This window comes from Cyanistes caeruleus, chromosome 8, assembly GCF_971803275.1.
Source record: "Cyanistes caeruleus chromosome 8, bCyaCae1.hap1.1, whole genome shotgun sequence".
Classification (NCBI taxonomy): domain Eukaryota; kingdom Metazoa; phylum Chordata; class Aves; order Passeriformes; family Paridae; genus Cyanistes; species Cyanistes caeruleus.
This window is the reverse complement of record NC_141708.1, coordinates 26,728,642-26,751,927: the sequence shown is the minus strand read 5'-3', so window position 1 is coordinate 26,751,927 and position 23,286 is coordinate 26,728,642. Positions and strand designations below refer to the sequence as shown.

General features: G+C 37.1%; 1 protein-coding gene across 3 annotated transcripts in view; it reads left to right on the top strand.

Annotated features, from left to right (window-relative positions):
* PARG (poly(ADP-ribose) glycohydrolase) overlaps positions 1–23,286 on the top strand; it is a 61,249-nt gene extending 37,963 nt beyond the window's left edge. For all 3 annotated transcript variants that reach the window (XM_086900837.1, XM_086900838.1, XM_086900840.1), the window contains 9 exons: positions 1,424–1,503; positions 3,959–4,019; positions 4,646–4,721; positions 6,949–7,096; positions 12,087–12,165; positions 12,970–13,078; positions 15,754–15,859; positions 19,011–19,139; positions 19,885–23,286. In XM_086900837.1, coding sequence (XP_086756963.1) covers positions 1,424–1,503; positions 3,959–4,019; positions 4,646–4,721; positions 6,949–7,096; positions 12,087–12,165; positions 12,970–13,078; positions 15,754–15,859; positions 19,011–19,139; positions 19,885–20,057 — 961 coding nt within the window. In that variant the 3' untranslated portion in view covers positions 20,058–23,286. The remainder of the gene's footprint in view (positions 1–1,423; positions 1,504–3,958; positions 4,020–4,645; positions 4,722–6,948; positions 7,097–12,086; positions 12,166–12,969; positions 13,079–15,753; positions 15,860–19,010; positions 19,140–19,884) is intronic.

The following is a 23,286-nucleotide window of genomic DNA, read 5'->3' as shown; positions in this document are numbered from 1 at the left end:
TTATACTGAATCACATATTGCCTTTGTTACATGAAGAACTCTCTCCTGAGAGTTTGCAACGTAAGCAAGATGTCACTTTGATGTGAAGAGGCAGAAAATTAGTAAAGACATGATCAGGCTGACAGATAAATTAACCAGTTTAAAGGCTTCATACTAAATGAGACTTCTTGATAAGAGGAAGGGAATAATGTAGGCAGCACCTGCACACATTAACTCCTTTTATAAACTCCTTTTTACCTGTGCAAGCTTAAGGCCTTGATAGAGCTTGCATATAGGCCTATTTTAGAATATACTGTGAAAGTCTTGAGTTTACCTTCCTAAAACCCCGATTCACTGCTCAAAGAATAAAGTGCTAATAAAATTAACTTCTTGGACTTAGTATAGATTTCAGGTGCAATTGATCTCTTCAGTCTGTATACATATTAAGGATTTTTAAATGCTGAAAAAAATCTAGTTCACTTCCTTGCTGAATCTAGTTCAATTCACCTCTCAGCATTGTGGTTTAAAGGCAGATTGTCATTCCACTACACAGAAACAACTGAATAATGTTGTGTCATTGCTTTACTTAGACTGTTTATTGGGAAGAAATCTTATATCCTCAGGGCTTTCAGTGGATCAGACATCTTTTAGTAAACTTCCTATTCAAAGGGTATTATTTCTGAAGTCACTGCTGTTCTTCCTTCCAGATAAATTCCATTATGTGTTGCCAATAACAATGCCTTGTCACTCTGCTGGAAGTGAAATGAAGTAATGCATGTTCAAGTTGCTGGAAGATAGATGATGCAGTAAAAGTATTTCAGCTAACCTTAAAAGAATACATTCACTTAGTGACTAAAAATAGGGTCCTTCCTTTTAATGCTTAGGCTTTTTATAAATGACTGTTAAAATGTCTGTAACAGCCCAGTGGATGGAGCCATTTCTGTGGGGGAAGGTTCTTTCCTTTGGAAATGCTGCTGGTGCAGTGCAGCTCTTGAAAGCGACAAGGTTGCATTAATTCTTCTGACCAACTCCCTGAGCTGAAAGGAGGGTGATATTTGCATATTGGAGTACTCAACATGTATGTTTTCACCCCTTGGTCACATAATGGCCTGTTAAATGTTTCAATTTGTTGCAAATAAAACTAGAAGCTTTCCAAAATGTTCATACTGAAATTACATTTCTTGGTATTAGAAAACTGAGAGAAGCATTCACTTGGCATCTTCATCAGAAATACAGGAAGTCAGTAAACTCATTAGTCCTAAAATCTTGAATTACAGAGGGGCTGTCTAGAGTGTTCTTTCAACAGTACAGTACTTAAATGCAAGGCTAATGAAATGTGTGCATAATAATTACAAAAAATCAAATTGCAATTAGTAAGTAGCACTAATTGCTCTGCACTATATCCCTGAGATCTAATTGTTTGCTTTTATTTCCTGTTTTTCAGGTTGTTTGAAGGGAGGTCACCAAGAAAGCCTGAGAAACTTAAGACCCTTTTCTGCTATTTTAGAAGAGTCACAGAAAAAAGTATATCCTTTATTCTTTTTTTTGAGCTGCAAAGCAGATAGATGAAAAACTTAATCCCATTAAATTTAGAAATGGCTACGCAGGCATGATAGAAATATTTAACAAAAGACAGCTTGCAAAATACACTGATGTTCATACTAATGGTATTTTTACCATATTTATGATTCTTGCATGCAAATTATTTGCCCAAAGTGTATTCTATTTTTTTTCTGATAAATATATATAAATATATATGTATGAATATATGGGGTGAGTGTAAAATGCAGAGATATATTTTTAGCTCCCTGTAGAGATATATATATATATATATATTTAAACATGTGTATGTATATCACGGTGTAGATGTGTAGATATAAATATATGTATGTATATAATGCTAGTAATATATGCAACCACTTGCCTCACCACATCAAAGTGAGGATGTAAAGGGAACTTGGCACCATTACTGCCATTAAAATAACAAGCTGAAAGGTTTTGAGTCAAGCTTCACTTTTCCTGCAGAATGCATATTTAGTCTTTTGACTGTAATGCTTGTCATTGTGAGGGTTTTTCCCCTACTTGTACTGGTATCTCATGTTTTTCCCTTCTATGGTTCCAAAGCAAAGCTGTTTTTAAGTTTGCCCAGTTCAAATAAAACAAATGATAGCAAGACATGGGATATCTGCTGCTCTTAGAGAATTTAGTGCATAGTCAGATCTTCTGTTATTACCAGAGATTTGAACATTTGCATAAGCTTTCAAAAACAGATTTATTTTTGTGATAAATATCGTATATACATATATACTACTATATATTGCATTTTTGGGAGAAAGAGATTATACTGTAGTAGCATACATCAGATCTGCAGCAATACCCTTACAAAAGGTTTTTTTAAGAACTTTTTATTTATATGTCAGCATTTTACTATTAACTTCATACTTTCTCAGAAGGGTTTGTTTTAAAAGACAGATTTAAGCCATTAAATATAAAAGCCCCTTACTTGGTTCAGACCATCTTCATCAAAATAAATGCATCTGTATCCAATTTCAGCTGTCAGACTGGAAGCAATATCTAGAACTAAGTCTCTGAGGTAAAAAGTAACTTGTGTGGGACTGAGAAGAGATACAGTGTACCAGCTTTTTCTAATACTTGAGTAATAATGTTTTTGTGCAAACCAAGTCCTAGATTTAGGCAGCTGTTCCTGAGCCCCTGAGCATGTGAAATCTGATGGGAACATGCTTTACGAAGCTACCATATTAGATTTCCTAACATTATAACTTTACATAATATTTAATGATATTCTCGAATGCTCTTTTATTGAATTAAAAATTCCTATTGTAACTTTAAAATATCCCCTTTTTTTTTTTTTTTTTTTTTTTTTTTTCCCCAGGAATTAGTAAGGCTGAAGTATCTTAGCTCTATAAATTACCATAATAATTTTGTGACTCTTTTTATTGTTAATAATAATTGTGTTCTCTGTAAAAGGACACAGTGGAAACTGAAGAATTTGTGCTCAAAAGGTGAATGCTTGATTTGTAGAATACCACAACTGATACCAGAATTCCCTTGTGAAAGAGCACTTGGTTACTGTACTTGAAAGTTACGTATTTTTCTTCAGAGAAAGTAACCCTTTTTTAACCTAAATTTAAAGCAAAGTGTAGGACCCATTAAGGCTTTTTTAGAAGGATGCATTTGTGCTTTACATAGTGTTCTCAATGTTTTCACAAATCACAGTAGACTTCCTGTAGCAGAGAAATAAGTCTTAATTGAAGTTTTTATTAAGATTATATCACCTAATAAAAGGTTTATATTTTCTTTCTGTTGCAAAACTGAACTTTTTTGAGTGAAATGAGGAGAAAAGATGATACTGCATCCTTCATGCAATGAGCAACAGCTCCTCTTTTTCCCTCGAGGGCGGGAGTCTTTTCTCAGTTGGAATACAGTGAATTTCACTTGCATCCTGGCAGGGTTAAAAACTGCTTGAATTGGAATCTGCTAACACTGCTTGCTTATTGACATAGTTGAACTTTCTTAGAAATACAAGCTGCTGCTTCCTCCTTCCATAGGTTGAATGCTCTCTAGATTGTCTGTTCACACTGAGCAGTTGATTTTAAAGGTTTACAATCTTTATTTCTCTAAAGAAGCACATTTTACTTCAAATACTGGGTCTTTCTAGTACTATTTAGTGTTGTTAAAGTGAAAATCACGTAAGAAATAGTTTTTCTTAGATCTGGAAAAACTAAAATACTCAAAATGCAAAGTGGGAAGAGAAGTAATATTTTGGTCTTCATGTTACTTGTCTTCATTTAGAGCATGGGCTGTAAGGGGAAAAATCAGAGTCACTCTTGAAAAAAGTTAAGCTCTTGGTATCTACCAAGAGTGGTGTTTGTAGTTTTCAAAGCTTGCCAGTGAAGATAATCTAAGGGCTAAGCTCCCACACTCAATACTTTTTCCTTTGGGGTTGCTTTGCCTGTAGAACCTACAGGATTGGTGACGTTTACAAGGCAGTGTCTGCAGGAGTTTCCAGACTGGGAGAGGTAAGTCAAACACCCTTTCAAATGCAAGACATATCTTAAGTCCTCAATAACTGAATGTCATTCATTTGGAATTGATTCATGTCTAGAAGTACTACTGAAAACAATCTTTGCTATGAACTGTTGCAGAAAGAAATACAGAGGGTGAATTGCCACAAGTAGTTTGTGTCCAGAGTTTTCCCATATGTTTGTCTGTAAAGCAAGCAAGTCGTTACTGAAGTTTTAAAACAGTAGCAAATCCTTGGTGGCATTGCTTGAGTGGGGGGAAAAAAGAGAGGGATGGCTTGATTTAAGAAATGACAGGAAACATAATGAAGTATGGGTGATGACCAGCATGAGCACAAACATTGCAGCTTCATTGCTGGGGAGCAAGAAAAACTTCAGTTTTGGAGTTTTATGGTAAAAGGTGAAGAAACTGAACAAATGACTGTTAAACTTTCCCACCTTGTTTCTGCAAGGCAAACATGCTTTCTTTAATCTGTCAGGTTTTTTGTTGTTTTTTTTTAAACCATCTTATGTTTAAGGTGTGTAAGCAATTTGGGTTTGAGTGAATTTTGTTTTAAAATGAATGTGTTTTTATGGGGTTTCTGAAATGATCCTTTCTGTACAATATTTTTCCTCAATGGTAGATCTCAGAAAAAACTATCTAGATTGCATGTCACCTATGAAGGCACCATTGAAAGCAATGGACAAGGTATGCTACAGGTAAGTGCATATAACAGTTTGTGTGGCTTTCATGTTTTTGTCATAATTTCATGGTCTGCCAGCTTAACAAAGTTACTTGTTTATCTTCAATTAACTTAAATGACAAGATGTTGTGCAGCATAAAAAACCCCATCAAAATTAATTCCATGGGCAGTCTTAGTACTGTCAGTGTTTCCCAGCTCATCGAGGTAGCATGTGTACCTGTTACAGAAAGGGCTGACAGAAAATCACGAGTCCTGGACAGCTTCAGGTCTTCTGGTTCAAGCCAGGATCAAAGATTGACAAGACAAAAGATTCAGGCTGTAATCGTGATGACTTGTCAAAAAATAAACTTTCAGTTTATTTTAAAAATATTATTCTTGTGCCCCAGACAGTGACCAGGTCAGTGCTCCAGGAGACTTTCTTGCTACTGCCAGCACCACTGTTTCAGTCTGGGAGGCAGTCAGCAAAAGAAATTCATAAGGAGGATGTCATGTCCATATCTATGGGAAGGAACATGTTTGAGTTTTCAAATTAGTTGTTTACTTCGTGCTTTTTTTTTTTTTTTTTTTTTTTTTTAAATGGGTATGCCTTCTAGAATTCTTCTACAAAAAATAAAGTAAAAATTAGAACTTTTTTAGCCAGGGACAAAGTAATGCATTGAATGAGGAGGAAGGAAAGAGGAGGACGTTTTTCTGCAACGATTTTTGCTCAGACTTTAAAATGTCTCTTAAATTTATGAAACTCGAGCACTCATATGTGTGCTGAAATTATGAAGAACTCAGCAACTGCTCAATAAAGACCATTTTTCTAGTGTTGCACTCTGTATAAGGGAGTGTTGCCTAGGATGTGATAGTTTTCCTCTTGGCTGTTTCAAGTATTATCAAACAAAAGGTCTCTGCTCGGATGAAGAGCTGCCACTCCAGCAGGGAGCAGGATGACCAAGGCAGGACAGTGCAGGAGTCCACAGTGACCCCAGCCTTGGGCAGGGACAGTGACGATCACAGTTCCTGCTGACTGGCTGGTGGCCATCAGACAAAGGCAAGGTGGTGAGTCAGGGCAGCAAGGACAGTGAGAGATGTCTGGTCAGCACGTGGGCATCAGCAGAACAAAGGGCTGGACCTGAGCCCACATGTGATGTGTCTCAGGTGAGGTCCAGGACAAGGGCGAGTGTTTGTGCGGGACAAGGTCGGGGACCCAGGGGAGGCTGCTCAGCACAGTTCCAGTGCTTCGGGGCCCTGGCACGCTGCACATCTGAGTGGTTTTCATATAACTTTTTATCATAGTCAAGTTTAGCAAATCCTAAACAACTGAAATGTGTTGGTATTTCCAGGATAGACTAAAGGAACACATGCTGCTGTAGAGGCTGGCTCTTGGTGAGCTTTGGACACTGCCTTCTGGGTCAGTTTGTAATCTACACAGGTGTTCATGTTATCCCAGCAACTTCTGTCCCCCTCCTGTACCTATGCTGTCATCAGCTACCTAAGTAAAAACCAGTAAGAAGCTAACAGCATTCAAAAGATGAAATAACTTTTAAAATTATAACTTTATATGGGTAGTTAATTTGAGTGAATAGTAATTACTTTATTGACTAAACTCCTTTTAAAACTGTTGTCTGTATGAAAATGTAATTGGCAAAATACGTACTATTGCAGCAAAAAATAGTCCAGAGCTTCTCTATTTCAAGCAGAAACCTTTAGAGTCAAAATGATTTGCCTTGTTCAAATGCATTTCATGGACAATTGGTAAGATATTGTCAGTACATTTCAAGAAGAATTTGTTAGAGGGTTTTTTTGGTATAGAGCTGTTACAGTGACAGTGCTAATCTAAAGATACTTCAGTGTAGACATTTGGGGGAGAATGCTTTCCAAAGGACAAACTAATAATTTTTCAATGTCCCTGAAAAGAATGCTGTTTTCATCTTTCACATTTACTGAAATGTGTTTTATTCTGAAATATATGCCTCTTCAAGGGAAACCCACACAACTCGTATTTGGACCATCTGAGATTCAAAATTTCTTTTGCTGTGTAATGTCTCATTTGTCATAAGTTTTCTGAGAAGTTGAAGGGAAAAAAAGAGACATGATCAGGTTAATCCGTTTCTCTGCTTGTAGTTTTAAGTGATAGCAGCAGATTTCAACAAAATAATTGGAATTTGTACAGGATTTTATTTAATTTGGTAATGAAAGGATTTTTTTTTTTTTTTTTTCTTATCCTATCATAATCCTCCTGAATGTATTTTTGGTAGGTTGATTTTGCAAACCGTTTTGTTGGAGGTGGTGTGACTGGGGCAGGACTAGTACAAGAAGAAATTCGGTTTTTAATCAATCCAGAACTGATTGTATCAAGGCTCATCACTGAAGTCTTGGATCACAATGAATGTCTTATCATCACAGGTTAGTCTTTGCAGAAAATGTTTCACATCGAATTCTGGTTTTATATATACAAAATACATTTCAAGTTGAAGTTTAGTATGGTTAAATGCTGTAAGGATTTAAAAAAAAGGGAAAAAAAAGTTGACACTCATTTGACAATGAGCCTCCTGCTTCATCCCATCTAACACCACAAGGGACACTGTTCCATAGTTAATTTGTGAAAGGAGAAAAGAGAAGTGACAGCAAGCAGAAGAACTTACTTTATCCTCTGTAAATGTGTTTGAGGAATTTGTGTCTTTAGCTAAAGAATGCTGATGGGCAATGTAGGTAACACCCAAAATTTCCAGCTATTAGCTGATATTGCTTCTCTTATATTCAGTGATGTGGGATTTTTTTTCCTTTCCTGAATTCGTAACATTTGATGTCATCAGCGTGATTGAACACTCTTAGGAAGAGGAGCTACCTTCTGATTACCTAAAAGGGGAGGAGATGGAAGAGTAGCAAATCTGCATCCATTAGAAAAGGGTAGAAAGCTAGGAACTGTCTCTGGTCTTGTTAGTTCCACATCTGTGTTACTTGTAAGTTAATTATGGGTTCCTAATTACATCAAAAACAACCTGCTTCTTCAGTATGTCGCTGAGGGGTTGTGTGTGGAGACCTCCTGTCTGTCCAGAGCTTAGCTGAAAGGGCTTTTTCTTTTGCTTCCCACTCTGTCATAGAACTTGGATTCTTTTATTATCCATTGGATTAAAACAGCATGAAAAACCAAATGTCACTGCTAAGAACTGGAGCAGCCAAGGTCATGCTGCAAGTCTCAGTTCTATGCATGAATGAGCATTTTTCATGACCGAAGAAATAAAATGATACTATAATACTACTTTATTTGCACTAAAGAGCAACTATAAAAAAAATATATATGATCAGAGAGGTCATCTGGGTAAATAGTATAATAGATTATTTATATCTTTCAATCTGCTATAGCAGAAATGTTTGGTTTAGCTACCTGAGCTGTCTTAAAAGTCAAGAGTTTCTGTAGGTATTAGAACACATTTCTTGGAAAAATCCATCAATAACAATTCTTTCTCTTACATGCATACCCAGTAGAAATTTGAGCTCAAATCTTGCAGGTCTTATTTTGTCCTAAGTTATTGATTGTACTGGGCAGAGCACCTTTTGCTTCCAGTCTTATGCTTGGTAATCTTTTTAAGACGGTGTTTTATTTTGTTTTTCCACTCTGCCAGAATTAATACCTTTTCTGTGAAAAGTTTTTGATAAATTGCCTTTTGTGATTACATTTTCAAAAAATTAATCAGAAAAAGGGTTCTTGGCTATCAGAGACTTCTATTCCATGTTTTTATATGATACTATATTAACATATTTTAAGCACTGTCCTCTGGGAGAGACTTTTTTGGGAAGGGTAAAAACAGAGCACAGCTTTCAATCTGGGTAATAACTGATTAGGAGAAACACTAAATTAGTGTTTTGAAATACCTTCTTCCATTTCCCTGCAAACAAAAAAGGTGATTTGGCATGGACAAGTAAAGGTGGAAATGTTTTTTCACTGCAGCAATATTTTGTCTTTCTTGATATTGTATGTTTCAGTGTTTTGCAATTAGTATTTGGGATATGGAGTTCTTCTCTAATGGAAATATCCATTCCATCAATTTTATTTAATCCTTGGAGCTTTTCCACCTTGTTTCTTAGCCAAGTCTCCTCTGTGTCACGATCCTCTTGATAAATTACATTCTGTGTGATGCATCTTGAGTCGGCAGCCTAATGGATATAACTGTAGCTTAAATTTGCAGAGGAGCCCAAGAAATTGGGAGATAAATTAAATTTGTTGTGATTTCACAGTATCTGGTTAAGATCACTGCTGTAATGACTATGAAACTGGTCATGCAAACAGTCAAGTTCTTCAACACAGACATTTACCTACAGAAATGTCAGCAGCAACACCAGAGATTCCCACAGCTGCATTTCTGGTAGAGCTGTGACTAAGTGTGAGTGGTTTTCATTCAGATTTTTTTCTTTCTTTCTTTTTTCCCCCCTGTTTGAGCTCACACATCCTCAGGCAGTGTTAAGAGCAGATGAAGAAGCTGTGTTCCTTGTTTGCTTTAAAAAAAGATCTACCAATGGCCAGTCAGGACTACATTTTAGCAGGGCAGTTTTGGAGACTTCTGACCACATTAGCCAGGCAGCAAAAGAGATGAGATAATTGGTTTGGCTGAAAATATATTCAGAGAGGAAAATTGGTTTTCAGCTGGACTTAGCAGGCTGATTGTGCCAGTGTTGGGAGAGCCAAAGACTAATGGTGGTACAAGATAAGGATTGGAAGAACTGATTGAAAGGGAAAGAAGCACCTTCCTCTCACTTATGGCACTAAAAGTGCCTTTATGTCAATGAATACAAAACTAAACTCTTGCAATTTTCACATCTACTTTTTATTTAGTGCTAGTGGTCCTGCCTTTTCAGGAGTATAATTTCTAGCTTTTTAGAAATACCAGAGGAACACTATAGCGGAATTTTTCCCAATCTCTGGAAATGTTATAGTGCTGTACAGATCATATGCAAATGTAAAGCTAGACTATGGAGTCTGAGAAAGGTATGTTTATATTTAGTAATAATTGCAAACCTGTCTAAATTGGTGAGGTCCCATAAACACCAACACTTGGCAAGTTTTCTTTTTGTCTGATGCTGTAACTTTTACAAGTCTCACAGAGGATGAATTTTTGAATGGTTCTTGTACATATGTTCTTTTGATTTTAGGTAGGCTTTTCTAGATTTGTTTTCTAGTTTTGTAGATTGCTTTTCAGTTCTGGTGGAACTTTATTTGTGGTTTGCCTTTTTTCACCTCTATTTTCTTTAGTAGGAAGAAAGGTTAACCAGAAGCATTAATGTATGCAGCTTATCCCATACTGCTTCTGTTCTTCCAGTAACAGAAGTTTGTATCCCAGTAGTTCAGAGGCAGAAGTGTTGCCAGTCGAATAATCATTTTTGTCTGACAAATTTCCAGAGCTTCACTTATGAAAACTCATTGATTTTCATTAACTTCAGGTTTCTGGGACATGACTTTAGAGTCTGTGATTTCCTTGAGTTTCTCCAGTATTGATTTTTTTTTTATAGATATATGTATGTATTTGCTTGTTTGTTTGTTTCCTGGTGCTTTTGTCGTCAGGCACTACACTTCCATAAAAATTAACGAAAACAATGAACCTTGAAAAAGCCAGCCTAATACTTTATCATTTAATCTATCCTTTATCTATATCTTGATGACCTAGAGTTCTCTTTCACCATCTTAGACACCAAAGGAAATGCTTCCTTTTTCAAGCTGGAAGTTTTGCTAGGTTGTCCCCTAAAAAGAGTTCTCAGTAGAGTCACATACTTTCCTTATCTGACTTTTCTTGCTCTGTGCTCAACAATTTTACCAAGCATATCAAGAGAACTAAATTTTACTCATGTCAGGAAAAGTCTTAGTGTAGGCTGATAGCCTGCAATTCAATTAGAAGACTGATTTCTGAATATGGAAGCTGCTTGTGGTTGTCCTTTGTTCAAGAGCATGGATGTGTGTGAATACATAGGCAGATCTTCTTATCCACATTTTTCAGATGATTTATCAGGAAGTGAACTCAGTGAGGAATCTCGTGCTATCCCACTCATTTTGCATTTTGCGTAGCAACTTTTCAAAATAGCCTTGAGTGAGATTTATGTGCCCTCAGAATTATTAATCTTCTAGACTAAATAAATAATGAGTGGGTAACAGGGTAGATGAGTTAAATGAGCATTGATAAGTCTTGTCAGTTAAAATCAGTTTAGGCAAATGGGGAAAATATCTTGACATATATGCATCATCCTAAACAGTTTTTAACTGCTTGTTTCCTATGCTTGAGACTACTGGACGTAAACATTCAAATTTCCTTGTCAGTGAGGTTTAAAGTTAATAGTTTTATGTTTTTGATTGTTCAACTTCAACTGCATTTTTATTTAGGGATGGGAAAACTTAGATTAAATGTCAACATTTGTGTTCTCAGGGTATTGCTGAGTGTGCAATACTTAGGCAGTATTCTTGTCTTAGTAATCAGATGCTTTATGCTGTCAGCTTGCATTTCTTTAAAACCTGTTTTTCCCCATTCTATTTAAAGGCATAGCTGGTGGCACAAATGAAGAGGTTGCTTAACAGTTCTCTTCTTACTCTTACTGTTTATAATTGTGCCAACCTATACCTGCATGAACTTCCAAACAAGTCAGCTCAGCTGGTCAGAGCACAGTGCCAATAATGCCAATGTTGTGAGTTCACTGAAGGGGTGGACTTGATGATCCTTGGGGGGCCCTTCCAACCCAGACTGTTCTGTGATTTCTTCTGAAACTCAGCTGTTATGAGCTCAGAACAGGGGGAAAAGGTGTGATTTTGTGTTACTTCAGGGGTATTTCTCTGAAGCACTTGTGCAATGCCCAGGTTCTGAGGCAAGGTCCTGAAGCTCTATAAAATGAGGTGAAAGGCAGCCTTTTAGAAAGGTTGTGATCCTTGTTCTCAGTTACACTCTTTCTTTGTCTTGGGATAAACCTTTGAAAAGGAGTTGGTACAGCAGAGCACAGTAGCTAAAATTACTTTTTTTAGTGGCCTTAAGGAGCTGCTTTCTGACAGCCTTTATTACCTGCCAAGACACCCTGTTGGACCTTTTCAAGAACAGCCAAATATGTTCCAGACTGTGGTTTTTTGGGTCTTTGTGCTTTTACAGAGGTAGCTTGTTGGTGCTGACCACTTCTCATTATATAATGGGCAGCATACATAGATCTGCACTCGTAATGTTCTGTGGTGGGTGCTGCTCATCACCTGTGGAAAGGGAGCTTTACAAGGAAATCTTGTATTCATGGTGCAAATAGAAATTCTGTTTCCCATTGCTTCTGAGAGCTGCGTGTTCATTTGGAGAAGCAGTGATTCCTATCAAAGATTTGCCAAGTGAAAAAAATATGTACATATTTTATATGTAATCTGGAAAATCATTTGTTTCAGGTACTGAGCAGTACAGTGAGTACACAGGCTATGCAGAGACTTACCGCTGGGCAAGGAGCCATGAAGATAAGACCCCTAGGTAAAGTTCCACCTAAGTGTTTTAAGTGAAGGAAGAAATAAATGTTAGTAATTTGAAAACTTGGTACTTCTAAGTATTCCTTAACATTTGCTTGATGTTGCTCTCTTCAGTAGAACCAACAAGCTAAGAAAGTTTATATCATGTTGGTAATACCATACTAATGCTGATAAGTGGTACCTGCCCTTGTGTCAGTTCTTAGACCAATATCTTTTACAGTTTAGAGATACAAGTATTTAATGCACATTTTTGTTAAGATACTGACTGAACTATGGTTTGCAATGTCACAAGAAGTTTGACAGCAATACCTCAGATGCCACAGTGCAGCTGATGTGTTGCAAAATAAGAATCAATACCATGAATCTGCGTAGAAAGCTCTGAGCTCTTGAATTTATTTCTCCAGCAATGTCATTAGAGTGTATACACAAAATTACTCATTTGGTATAGAAACATACACAGTGTACTCTTGTTTAAATGTTGGAGGAAGACAGAGAAACATTGACCTTGCAGTGTTCTTACATACTTGATAAATAGTGCTGTATAATTAGATTTGTTTCACTTTCATGCCCAAAGTCTAGCCAGAGTTATTTCTAAATTTATGGGAATGCATGTCTCATTTCTGATTCTGCTTTTCTTCCTAACCCACAAAGTATTCCATTGTCTGTTATCAGTTCAACTTTTCAGCTTCTTTTCAGCAGAGAAGAAGAGCAGAGAAGCTCTGAAGGGAATTGCTCATTTTGAATTGGGTTTATATGGCTGATATTAAACAACTAATGTCATCTGCTTTTCTCCCCCCTCCAATTTTAGGGATGAATGGCAACGACGCTACACTGAAATTGTTGCTATAGATGCATTTCACTTCAGACGTTTCCTTGATCAGTTTGGTCCAGAGAAAATTAGAAGAGAGCTCAACAAGGCCAGTAACTTCTTACAACAACCTGCAGTTTAATGTTTATAGAGCCTTTTCAAATATTTTTATATTTTTGTCTTGTTCTAAGGTAGTTCTCACTTAGTTGTGTCTCATGACAGGGTTTTGCTGTCCAACGGTAAAGCAAAAGATTGTCAAATATATTTCTTGTCCTTTGATGTGTTATTCAAAGGTGTATTTTATGTAACTTTCAAAGATGTAAATGAAACTTGGATATACATTTTGTTAACTCTTCCCTGTCCTGCTTCCAAATGATGGGCTGCAAGTTGGGGTTGCTCATCAAGGAGAAGAGAAGGCTTCAGAGAGACCTTATTTTATCCATTCGGTACCTAAAGGAGCTTTAAAAAACAAAGGAGAGGGACTTTTAATATGGGCAGATAGTGACAGTACAAAGAGCACTGGTTTTAAACTGACAGAGGAAAGGTTTAAATTAGGTATTAGGAAGAAATTCCTTACTGTGAGGGTGATGAGGCACTGGAACAGGTTGCCAAGGGAAGCTGTGGATGCCCCGTCCCTGCTAGTGTTCCCAGGTTGGATGGGGCCCTGAACAGCCTGAGCTAGTGAATTGCATCCCAGCTCATGGCAGGCAGTTTGGAATGAGGTACTCTTTAAGGTCCCTTTCTCCTCAAGCTATTCTATAATTCTAAATTATAAGTCCTTTCCGTATGATTTGTGCTGTTGAATCCTACTCAGCTGTGCAGTCAAGGTGGAAAAGGAGGTGCCTCATGTTTTAACATGGGGCAGTTCATAAATATGGTGCCACTTGTTTTTCTTCCACTTTTCTTCTTTTCTTTTGAGATATTGACATATTGCCTGGGAGTTTACTTTTTTCTATACTGATGTCTTCTTGAGATCAGATCCAGCTGTTCATAAATCCTCTTTATTTTTGCAATAGCTGTAAGGGCTGTTATAACTACACATGTGTGTGTACATGCCAGTCAGAGCTTACAACCTTCAAAAATTACAATGCAGGCTAGTTTTAATCCTTGAAACAAAACTTCTGGGCTGATGTTCAAAACTAACACACTTCCTACTAATAATTCTTGCACATTATTGATCATTATCATTAAATATTCAAAGTTGTCAGTCCTTGACCCTGCCCTAAGTCAGCTGTGTGCGTACAAAACTGCACTTTGCAGTGACTGTGGTCCTTGATAATCTCACACATCAAAGTTGCCAGGCTGAAGAGCTCTTTGGGAAGCTGGAACTGTGGTGGACATATTTTTTTTTCCTCTGCCATTGGTCTTTGGGATCTTGTCCTTAAGTAAGATATTTGAGATGTTTCCCAGCTCTTGGTCTCTGCCCTGAATTACATGCTACATAATGTTTGGGAACATTGGGTTATATTCCCAAAGCTGTGTCAGGTGCTTTATCATCTGCATAGCCAAGGTTTTCCTGTCACTTGTTTTTCTTCTTGTTTTGCTGCTGTTCTTTTGTTGAAGCTAAAGCAATCTTTTCCCAGCTTCTAAGGCTGTACTTTTACAGGGACTAGTAATTGCCATCAGTGAGCTGTTTATGGTTATGAAACCTTATGGTTTCAACCTGTGCCATGTTTTCAAGGCTTTTGCAGTTATCCCATGCACAAATTTTATCTGGTGACATGCTGTGTGTGGAATCAGTCTCCAGTTCACCAAGCAGATTCTCCTAAGTTACTAGGAAGGTTAATGGGCCAGAATTAGGGCCTTGCATTCCCAGCATAAGGCATAGGTGGTGAGAGGTGTGTGTACTGTTCTAGAAGTGGCAGTGCTGTTTTTACTGGGCAGTGAAGTACAAGAATGCTAATTCAGATATACTCTGCTAGTGTGCCAATTTTTGGGATCAAAACATGCTGATGAGTCTTCTTAGTGTGATTCTACATTTACAGATGCAGTGAGTGTTGAATATAAGAGTTCAATGCTACTGTTGTTAAAGCCTCCTGCTTTCTGCAGTACAGGAGGGTATAGCGTATTATAGAATGTATTTTAAATAAATTTAAACATAAGAACACACCACCCTAATTCTCAGCTGGAAAGGGAATACACCCACTTGAAATGATGTACAGTGCTGAAGGACTAATTTAAATTAGTTGTGAAACCTTAGCATCTTGACTAGAGTAACATCCATCAGCTTGTTTCTTCATGGTTGGTAATGAAATTAGTACTAAAAAAGACAGTTAAGTACAGTTTATAAACTTCACTGATATCGTAGTACAAAATTCTAATTACCTACATCAGTAAATTTATGATCTGCCTACAATTTTCAGTGTATTGATTTGGTTTGGGTTTTTAAAATAAGTTACGGTAGGTCACTGCAATGTTTATAAGGTGTGTTGGCTTTGCTGATGTTTTTTTATAAGGACTGATTGGTATATAAAGAAAATTTTAAGTCTTGAGTTAATTTTCTGTTCAGGCTGTCCTGAAAAGTTTCCTGTAGCTGTGAGGAAATGCCTGGGACTCAGGACCTGTATTTTAATTTTTAACTTGGGTCCAAATAAGGCAAAAGTCTTCCTGCCCTAAATTTTTTTGTTATTGATGTTGAATTTGAAGGAAGACTAATGGCATATTGAAGTAGTTTGAATTTGGTATTGCTAGAAGACAATACTGACTTTTGTTATCATTTTATTGTTTGAAAGTATGGCACCAGGTTGCCTCTCAAATCTGTCTCTGACTCTTGTGTACATGCAGGCCTACTGTGGCTTCTCTCGTCCCAGCGTTCCACCTCAACATCTCTCTGCAATAGCCACAGGAAACTGGGGATGTGGTGCCTTTGGAGGGGACTCCCGATTAAAAGGTAAATCATAACAATTAGTTAATACTCAAATTAATGAAATAACTTACATTTTGATCCTGGGCCATATGTTTTTGTCCAAGTACATTTTTTGCTTTCATTCTAGTGAATACATTTTTACCAAGAAATGGCATTCTATAGAATTGGTTCATTAGTGCTGATCTTTAGGCCACGAGTAATGTGCCTTAAACAATAAAAGAGGGTTCTACTCTATTCTTTGTGCTTTAAACTTTTATGCTGTTTTCAGTTTAAAGATTGGGGCAAGCTTGTGATGGTGAAATGCAAGAGTTTGCAAGGACTTGTAGCACTGAAACCTTCCAAAACAAACATGCAGCTTTAGTTTACAGAAGAACATATTCATTGCAGCTGTCAGTCATGTAAATCAGTTGACCTTTCTGGAGCAGTCTTTTTAGATTCTGCCTGAAATTCATATCTCTGCAAAGCTGCTTAAAGTACCTGGTAATTTGCAAGGCTTCACAAATTTGCTGGCAATGGATGTTTAGTTTTACTGCTTAATACATTGCTGTATGCCAGTCACTCAGTCATGCTGCTTTCTTTCCTGACTTCTCATGTTCTTTTATATTTAATTAGAGTATTTATAATGCAGCAGATATCACATGCCTATATTCATTTAAGACCTTTTCCATCAATTCAAGAAGTGATAGATCCTGACATATAAATTCTTATCTTGGTTCATAAAATCCTAAATAAAAATTTACATTTTTTTGTTGTTTCCAAGCATTTGGAGAGTACTTAAAATGTGCTTTTCAGAACAGCTTTAGGTAGGTACAGTGAGACAGTCATCAGGCTATCAGCTTAATTTCATTAAGAATGAAATTCATAAAGTACATATTTTTTTTCTCAATGCTCAATGAGTTCATGGCAGTTGTTTTTTGATTTGCATTAGATAAAATAGGCTGTCAGATGCATATCTTATCAATATCACAACTAGTATTTACTGTAGGATCTGAGCATACTTGATTTATATTAGGAAGATTTAGTAAATACTTCAATTTGTGTAAGATCTTGTATTTGAACTGTAGTATCCCATGTATGGTTTTGTAATGTAGAAGGGATGTCAGTACAGCCACTGCTTCAGCTGCAAGTCCAGAAGTTAAGTGGGATTACATCAGCTGGGTGCAAGGGGCAAGAGAGCTCAGATCCCTCCAGACCCTGATACCACAGGCTCTGTTGCTCTGATACTTCTTTCTGTATCAGTACCATGGTATACCAATATTGTGTATCATTCATGTCCAGGGTATTGTGAAGTCTGATTCTTGACAGAAATTTTGATCCTTGTTTCATAAGATCTGTAGCAATTCAAAATAAACAGTAGGATATTTTTAACATATTTTAAAGTGAAACTGCATTGTTTGTTTGGAATGAATAATAAGATTCATTAGGTTCTGTTCCCCTATGCAAGCTAGTTAATTAGACTCTTTAAAAGCTGAACTACTGAAGCTTTACTAAATCCACAGCTGGTTCAGTAGTTTAATTAAAATATCATTCCCAGATTGAGATTAATTTCATATGTGAATCATGTAATTTATAATTTTGGCTATGGGTTTACAAGTGGTGGGGTTTTTTTGATTAAGGACTGCAGTGTTTTAATAGGTCTCTGTTTAAAAATGTGCAAGATTATTGAGCTGAGCTCTGAACAGCTTTCTATTTAGCTTCCACTAGCTGGTGGTAATGCTCTATGTATGCTGTTTTATTTAAAATTAATCTTTACAAAGACAATATTAATCACATTTTAATTAACTCTACTTACTGGGTAGAAAAAAGAAAAATTAATATCAGAGCTGCACCAACAGGCTCTGAAGTAAGGCTGCAGCAGATGAAATAGTTGCTGGGGTCTATTATTTGGACTGTTGCAGTTCCCTGAAATGAACCTGTGATTGACTGGACACCTCTGTGGCACTCCAGCTTGGTAGTGCTGGCTGGTGAGAAAGCTGCACTCTTCTAAGTTTGGTGCTGCCTAAAAGGATCCTGGTTTTCTTTTTCCCCTCATAGTTTCTTCTCCCCCTTCATTGTTCCTGGCTCTGTGGTCTGATGCCCTCCCTTGCCTCAGCTCTGGCTCTTAGCAAGCCCTTCACTCTGCCAATTCAGCTGCTGTTCCAGCAGCAAACAATTAGCTTTTATTCTTCATCTATAACTTTTCTGCCAGTTTGGTGAATGGAACTGGCACAATGTCTGGTGAACATCAGTTGCACCAGAGAGCTGCAGAGAAGTCAGAAGCTGGGTGAGAAGTGGACCAGAGCTACTTTCTCCAATTGCAATGGGTCATTAGCTCGGCTCAGCAGCACTATTGATTAATAGTCCAGATGATTTCTCAAGGTGAATCTTCAAAAAACTGTTTCCAAGATAGGAAACATTTTTCTTTCTTTTGAATATAGAGGAACAAAGTCTGTGTATATTGTAATGTTAGCTGTTGGCAGAACTTGGGATGCATCTTGAACCAATGAGTTTGACAGATAGCTGGAAGTTAAATAACATGAACTGCATTGCTGACATCACCCCTCACAGATCAGAATAAGCCATCGTATTCCACACTGCATACTTCTACTGTAGGTATTATGGACACCTTAAATTGTGCAGGAAGAGGCTGCAGAACCTCTTCTCTTGGAGCTAAAAGTTGGGTCAGCTCTCACTTTCCATAGCTTACCTAGTGAAAGGATTGGCTCCATTCCTTCTTACAGGTGGCACAGAATGGAAATTGCCAAGTGCTCATGGATGCTTTTTACCCCACTGTCTGTGGCTGTATGGGCAGCTCAAACCAGGATGGAAGGTGCTGCTCTGTTGCCTTCTGCTGCCACAGGCGTTTATTGGCTAATTAATGGCTGCATGCTGCTTGGAGTCAGACATGGACCAAAATAAACTCCTGTCAGTTTTAAGCACATTGTTTATCTGGAAGTAAGGGTGGATGTCACTAACAGCTCTAGCAGAGTGCTTCAGCACTTTTGACCTGCAATGCCCAGCATTCTTTACTTTATTTAAAAAATTGAAGTAATACTTACCTACCTGTTTGTTCTGCTTTGCAGTATCCACATGGAAATGGATGCTGTGGTTGCTTGCTGTAAACTTAAGCTGGTTTTTTTTCTTCAGCAAATTGTTTTATCATGTATTTATGTGTAATCTTTTTTCATTGTTTCAGCCTTAATTCAGATATTGGCAGCTGCTGAGGCTGGACGTGATATTGTTTATTTTACCTTTGGAGATGTGGAGCTGATGCGGGACATTTACAGCATGCATACTTTTCTCTGTGAGAAGGGCCAAACTATTGGTGAGCAAAAAGAAATCTTTGTGCACTAAAGAGACATAACCATCTCTTTAATTAGAAATTCACCAATACAAACTGTCATCACTAGGTCCTGAACACAAGGAAATGGCTCTTGGTTTATTTGTACCTGTTTTCAGAATGGGGAATTTCTGATTCGGGATCTACTGCACAGTGCTAATCAGTTAGAAGACTTCTAAATGCTTTTGTGATTCACTTAGGAGTCATGCTGTAGAATTTGAAAAAAACATACATGTGCAAAAGGTTTTGATGTAACTCAGTAATGCTTTGAAAAGGGAAAAGCTGCTTTGGTATTCTTGATATAAATTTGTCTTCCAGTGGTTCTGGTCTTGATCTGGTCTTGATGCTGCTAGATGTGGTGTGACATGTTATCCAGTTGCAATACTAGAAAAGCAGTGTATCCATTGTCCTACTGTAATTGTTCTGTGTCTTTTAATTTCTGGGCCAGAAGCACAAAGCTGGGTAATTGGCAATGCATTTGTAAGTAATGTCTATGCAAGCCTACTGTTAGGATAGCTTGTGCAGGAAGCTGAGGGAGCCTATCCTATGTTCTGAATAACCTGCCAACATTCCCATTACACAGTGGTTTGCCTCCACTGTCACTGCTTCATTTGGAGTATGCATACTATCTCAGTGTGCATGTGCATTTCTAGCCTTCCTTTGCAATCATACTTTGCTCATATGGCATGTTCTTACATGATGCTTAATGATTTCTTTTTGATTTTTGAAGGGGACATTTATAGGCTGTTGCTGAGATACTACAATGAACAATGCAGAAACTGTTCTACTTCAGGACCAGATATCAAGCTGTACTCTTTCATATACAACACCATTGAGTCCTATGCAGATTCTACTGATGATGATGACGAGGATGAAGAAAAAGGGTTGTGTTTTGAAGATTAAAAGAAATGTATTTGATCAGAATGTTTATCTCCTCCCACTGGTATATTGTGTGAATTGCTGGACATAATGAATGAGCTGGCTTAATTTATATTGACTGCGTTGGTAGTTATGTATAACACTCAAACAAAAAAAACCCCACAAACAGCTTTGAGAGTCAAGATTTATTTGTTTGATGGTTTCATACATGAAAACCTTGTTCATGTGTGTACAGAAAAAATTCTTTGGTAAGTCAGGTTTGTGTTATACCTTGTTAAGTAGAATATTTTGGTACACATGTATATTTCACTCGAGATTACTGAAAAACTTTAGATTTCCCTGTACTCCTTTGCCTTTATTTTTCAGAGCTCTTATGTAGATTTCTCACAGAGGCTTAGAGCTGGAGTACAGACAGCCGTGTAACTCCTCGAATGATGTTAGAGAGAAGCATTTTAATGATTGCTGAAAATTGTCATAATCTTTAAGAGTGCCAAGGTACCATCAGTGTTCTTACCAAAGTTTTCATCATTTAACTTAAAATGTCCTGGGTCTAATTTATTTTTTTAATAAATGGTTAATAATTGAAAAGTTCTGGGGGAGCCAAGAATGTATTTCACAACTGCAGGGTCTTTACTAAATTAGACATAAAAGTTAGCATGAAAAAGCAGAGAAAAAACAACAAGAGTGGGAAAATCAGAAATGTGACCAAAGCTGGAAGCAGAGGGAAAGATTTTCACGTGAAACTCTTCAATACCATTTTGTTGGTGCTGTTACCACATTGAACAAGGTCTTTGACACATTAGTCTATTGGAAGTTTCTCAAGGTTCAGTGCTGCTGGCAATATTTGAGTTAAGGTCTGCTAGTTGTGTTTATATTGACATATCAGTTCTCCTTTATCTCAGTGTGCATATATGTGAGTATAAGATCCCCATGGGATATGTGAGTGAGGAAACAAATCACATATCAGTGGGAGGAAAGCCTACAGGCTACAGATAAGAACATGAGGTCTTGTTAGGAGTTTCTGCCTGTGTCATTTTAGACATGGGAATAACAATGAAGAGTTGGCAAAACGTGTAAAACCTGTGCTTTTACTATCTGTGAATACCAAATTAGTGTTGCTGTAGTACATGAATAGTTTACACAAAACTGCAGATACATCTGTGATAAAACTTTTTCAGGTCTTTGTACAGGGAAAATCCAGTGATACTTTTGTCTATTCGTTGTTTAAGCCCAGTTTAAGTTTCAGCCCTGATTCCTAAGTTTAACCTCTTCTGTGTTAGATTTTTTTTTGTCTGTCATAGTTGCTATTACAAGTTAGCAATACAAGTAAAAACTGCAGCAGGAAATGTAGTGACCTAAGTTTCTTAATCAATGAATCCTTTTGAGTTATGTCAGATAAAACTCTCCAAGCCTAAAACACACCATGGTAATTAAATGCTAGAAGCTGTTGCCAGTCTGGCTCAGAATAAATCACTCACTGCTTGATCTGCTCTGGGGGAAGCAACAGGAAAGAGTCTGGGTCATTTGTAAACACCTTCAGGGTGCTGTACCTTGGCATTAATTCTAAGTGGGCAGCTTGCAGGTGTGTTACTTGGGAAATGATGGACACAGAAGTTTCTTCCTGTTCTTCCCACCAGCTGTAGTTTTCTCCACCCCCATCCATTAAAATGAAGAGATTTTGGTTAGAATTTCAGGCTTTTTTCTGTTTGCAACCTGTGTCCTCAGATTTAGCAGAAATCTTTTCTCCTGCTCTTAGTGTTTCGATGTTGGCTCAGATTCTAGCAATAGGAATAACTGTTTTATTAGCTCTTATTTGGGCATTTAGGTTCAAGTATGATAGTGCTTCTAGATGTATTGCCGATGATAGATATACCCTGTGAATTATGACAAGTGATGGAAAACTGGTGCTATCAGCCAAACCTTTTTCACCTTACTACTCAGGATCTCATATAGAAGAGATTAACAGAATTTGTTCCTAAACAACTGGAAAAAATACAACAAAAAGCTTTAGATTGCTAGAAATTACCTCCCCCTTATTATATATAAATACTTCTTCATTAGTGCAATATTGTCATTGTGAAGAGTGATTGGTCAGGTATGAAAAAAGTACCAAAATATGATGGAATTAAATTCTACTTCAACTATAGAAACAGAAAAATTTAACTTTGGAGAGATTCTCTTATAATCATATTATAGGTATGCAATTAAAAGAGTTCTTGCAGTGTCAAATGCTTTCAGGATAATCCTAGTCTTTTTAAGCAGTCTGTTGTTTCAGTGAGTACTGAGCATTTTCTAATATAGGGAAGAATGCCTTTTGTTTGAGATCATTCATTAGGATGTGTTTACCATGCTTTTTTCTCTTGTGAATTATGCTTGTATGGACAGGAACAAAGGAAAATAACTACTTTTTCATTTCATGTGTTGTCTGAATAATATAAGTGATATATCCTGGATTCTGTGGTGTGTTCCTGATCTCGTAAAGGGCAGCATTGTAAGAATGCTTTGAATGTGATTTTGATCACAGTCAGGCTGAAGATTATTTTGTTGTTGTTTGGTTTGGGTTTTTTTAAAGCAAAATAGCCCAGAATTAGTTAACAGTGGTATTACATTCCCATGATGTTCTAATTCAGTAAAAAGCTGAACTGCCCAGATTGCTGCATGTCAGCTCAATATGTGCTCTACATCTTTCTTTTTCTCCCCACCCACCACTCCCCATTTCCAAACTCCCTTAGCTGGCAATGCCTTCAGTGCTCGGGGGAAGCAGTGTAGAATGGAGATGCCAGTAATCTCCTTGTGCAGCCTAGAAAGCTTCAGTTTCACTCTTCCAGAAACCTGGTGATGGAGTATTCTGGGTTTGGGATTTTTTATTTTAGGGATGTTTGCTGTATGATTTCCAATAAAAATAGACTTCCTACCAAAACTTTTGTTTTGAACTTCTTAGCAGCTAAATTGAATCCTTAAAATGAAACAACAGGCAGTCATGTCGATTGCAATGTTGTCTCATAGTCAAGTTTGGTGTCTGAGCACTTCTGTTGTTCTACAGCTCTTGCACCTAAATTTCTCTGTTTTGAGGTTTCCTTATCCCATGAGGCATATCCAATACTGTATATATTAATTTATAAACTGTTGAGGTGTTCCTGACATTCTTCTAAACTTACAGTTTATGCACCATTATATTGTATTGATTTTTCTGGATCTGTATGCTAATGTTTACATAATTTTGTAGGAATACAATTAAAAAATTCTGACTGAA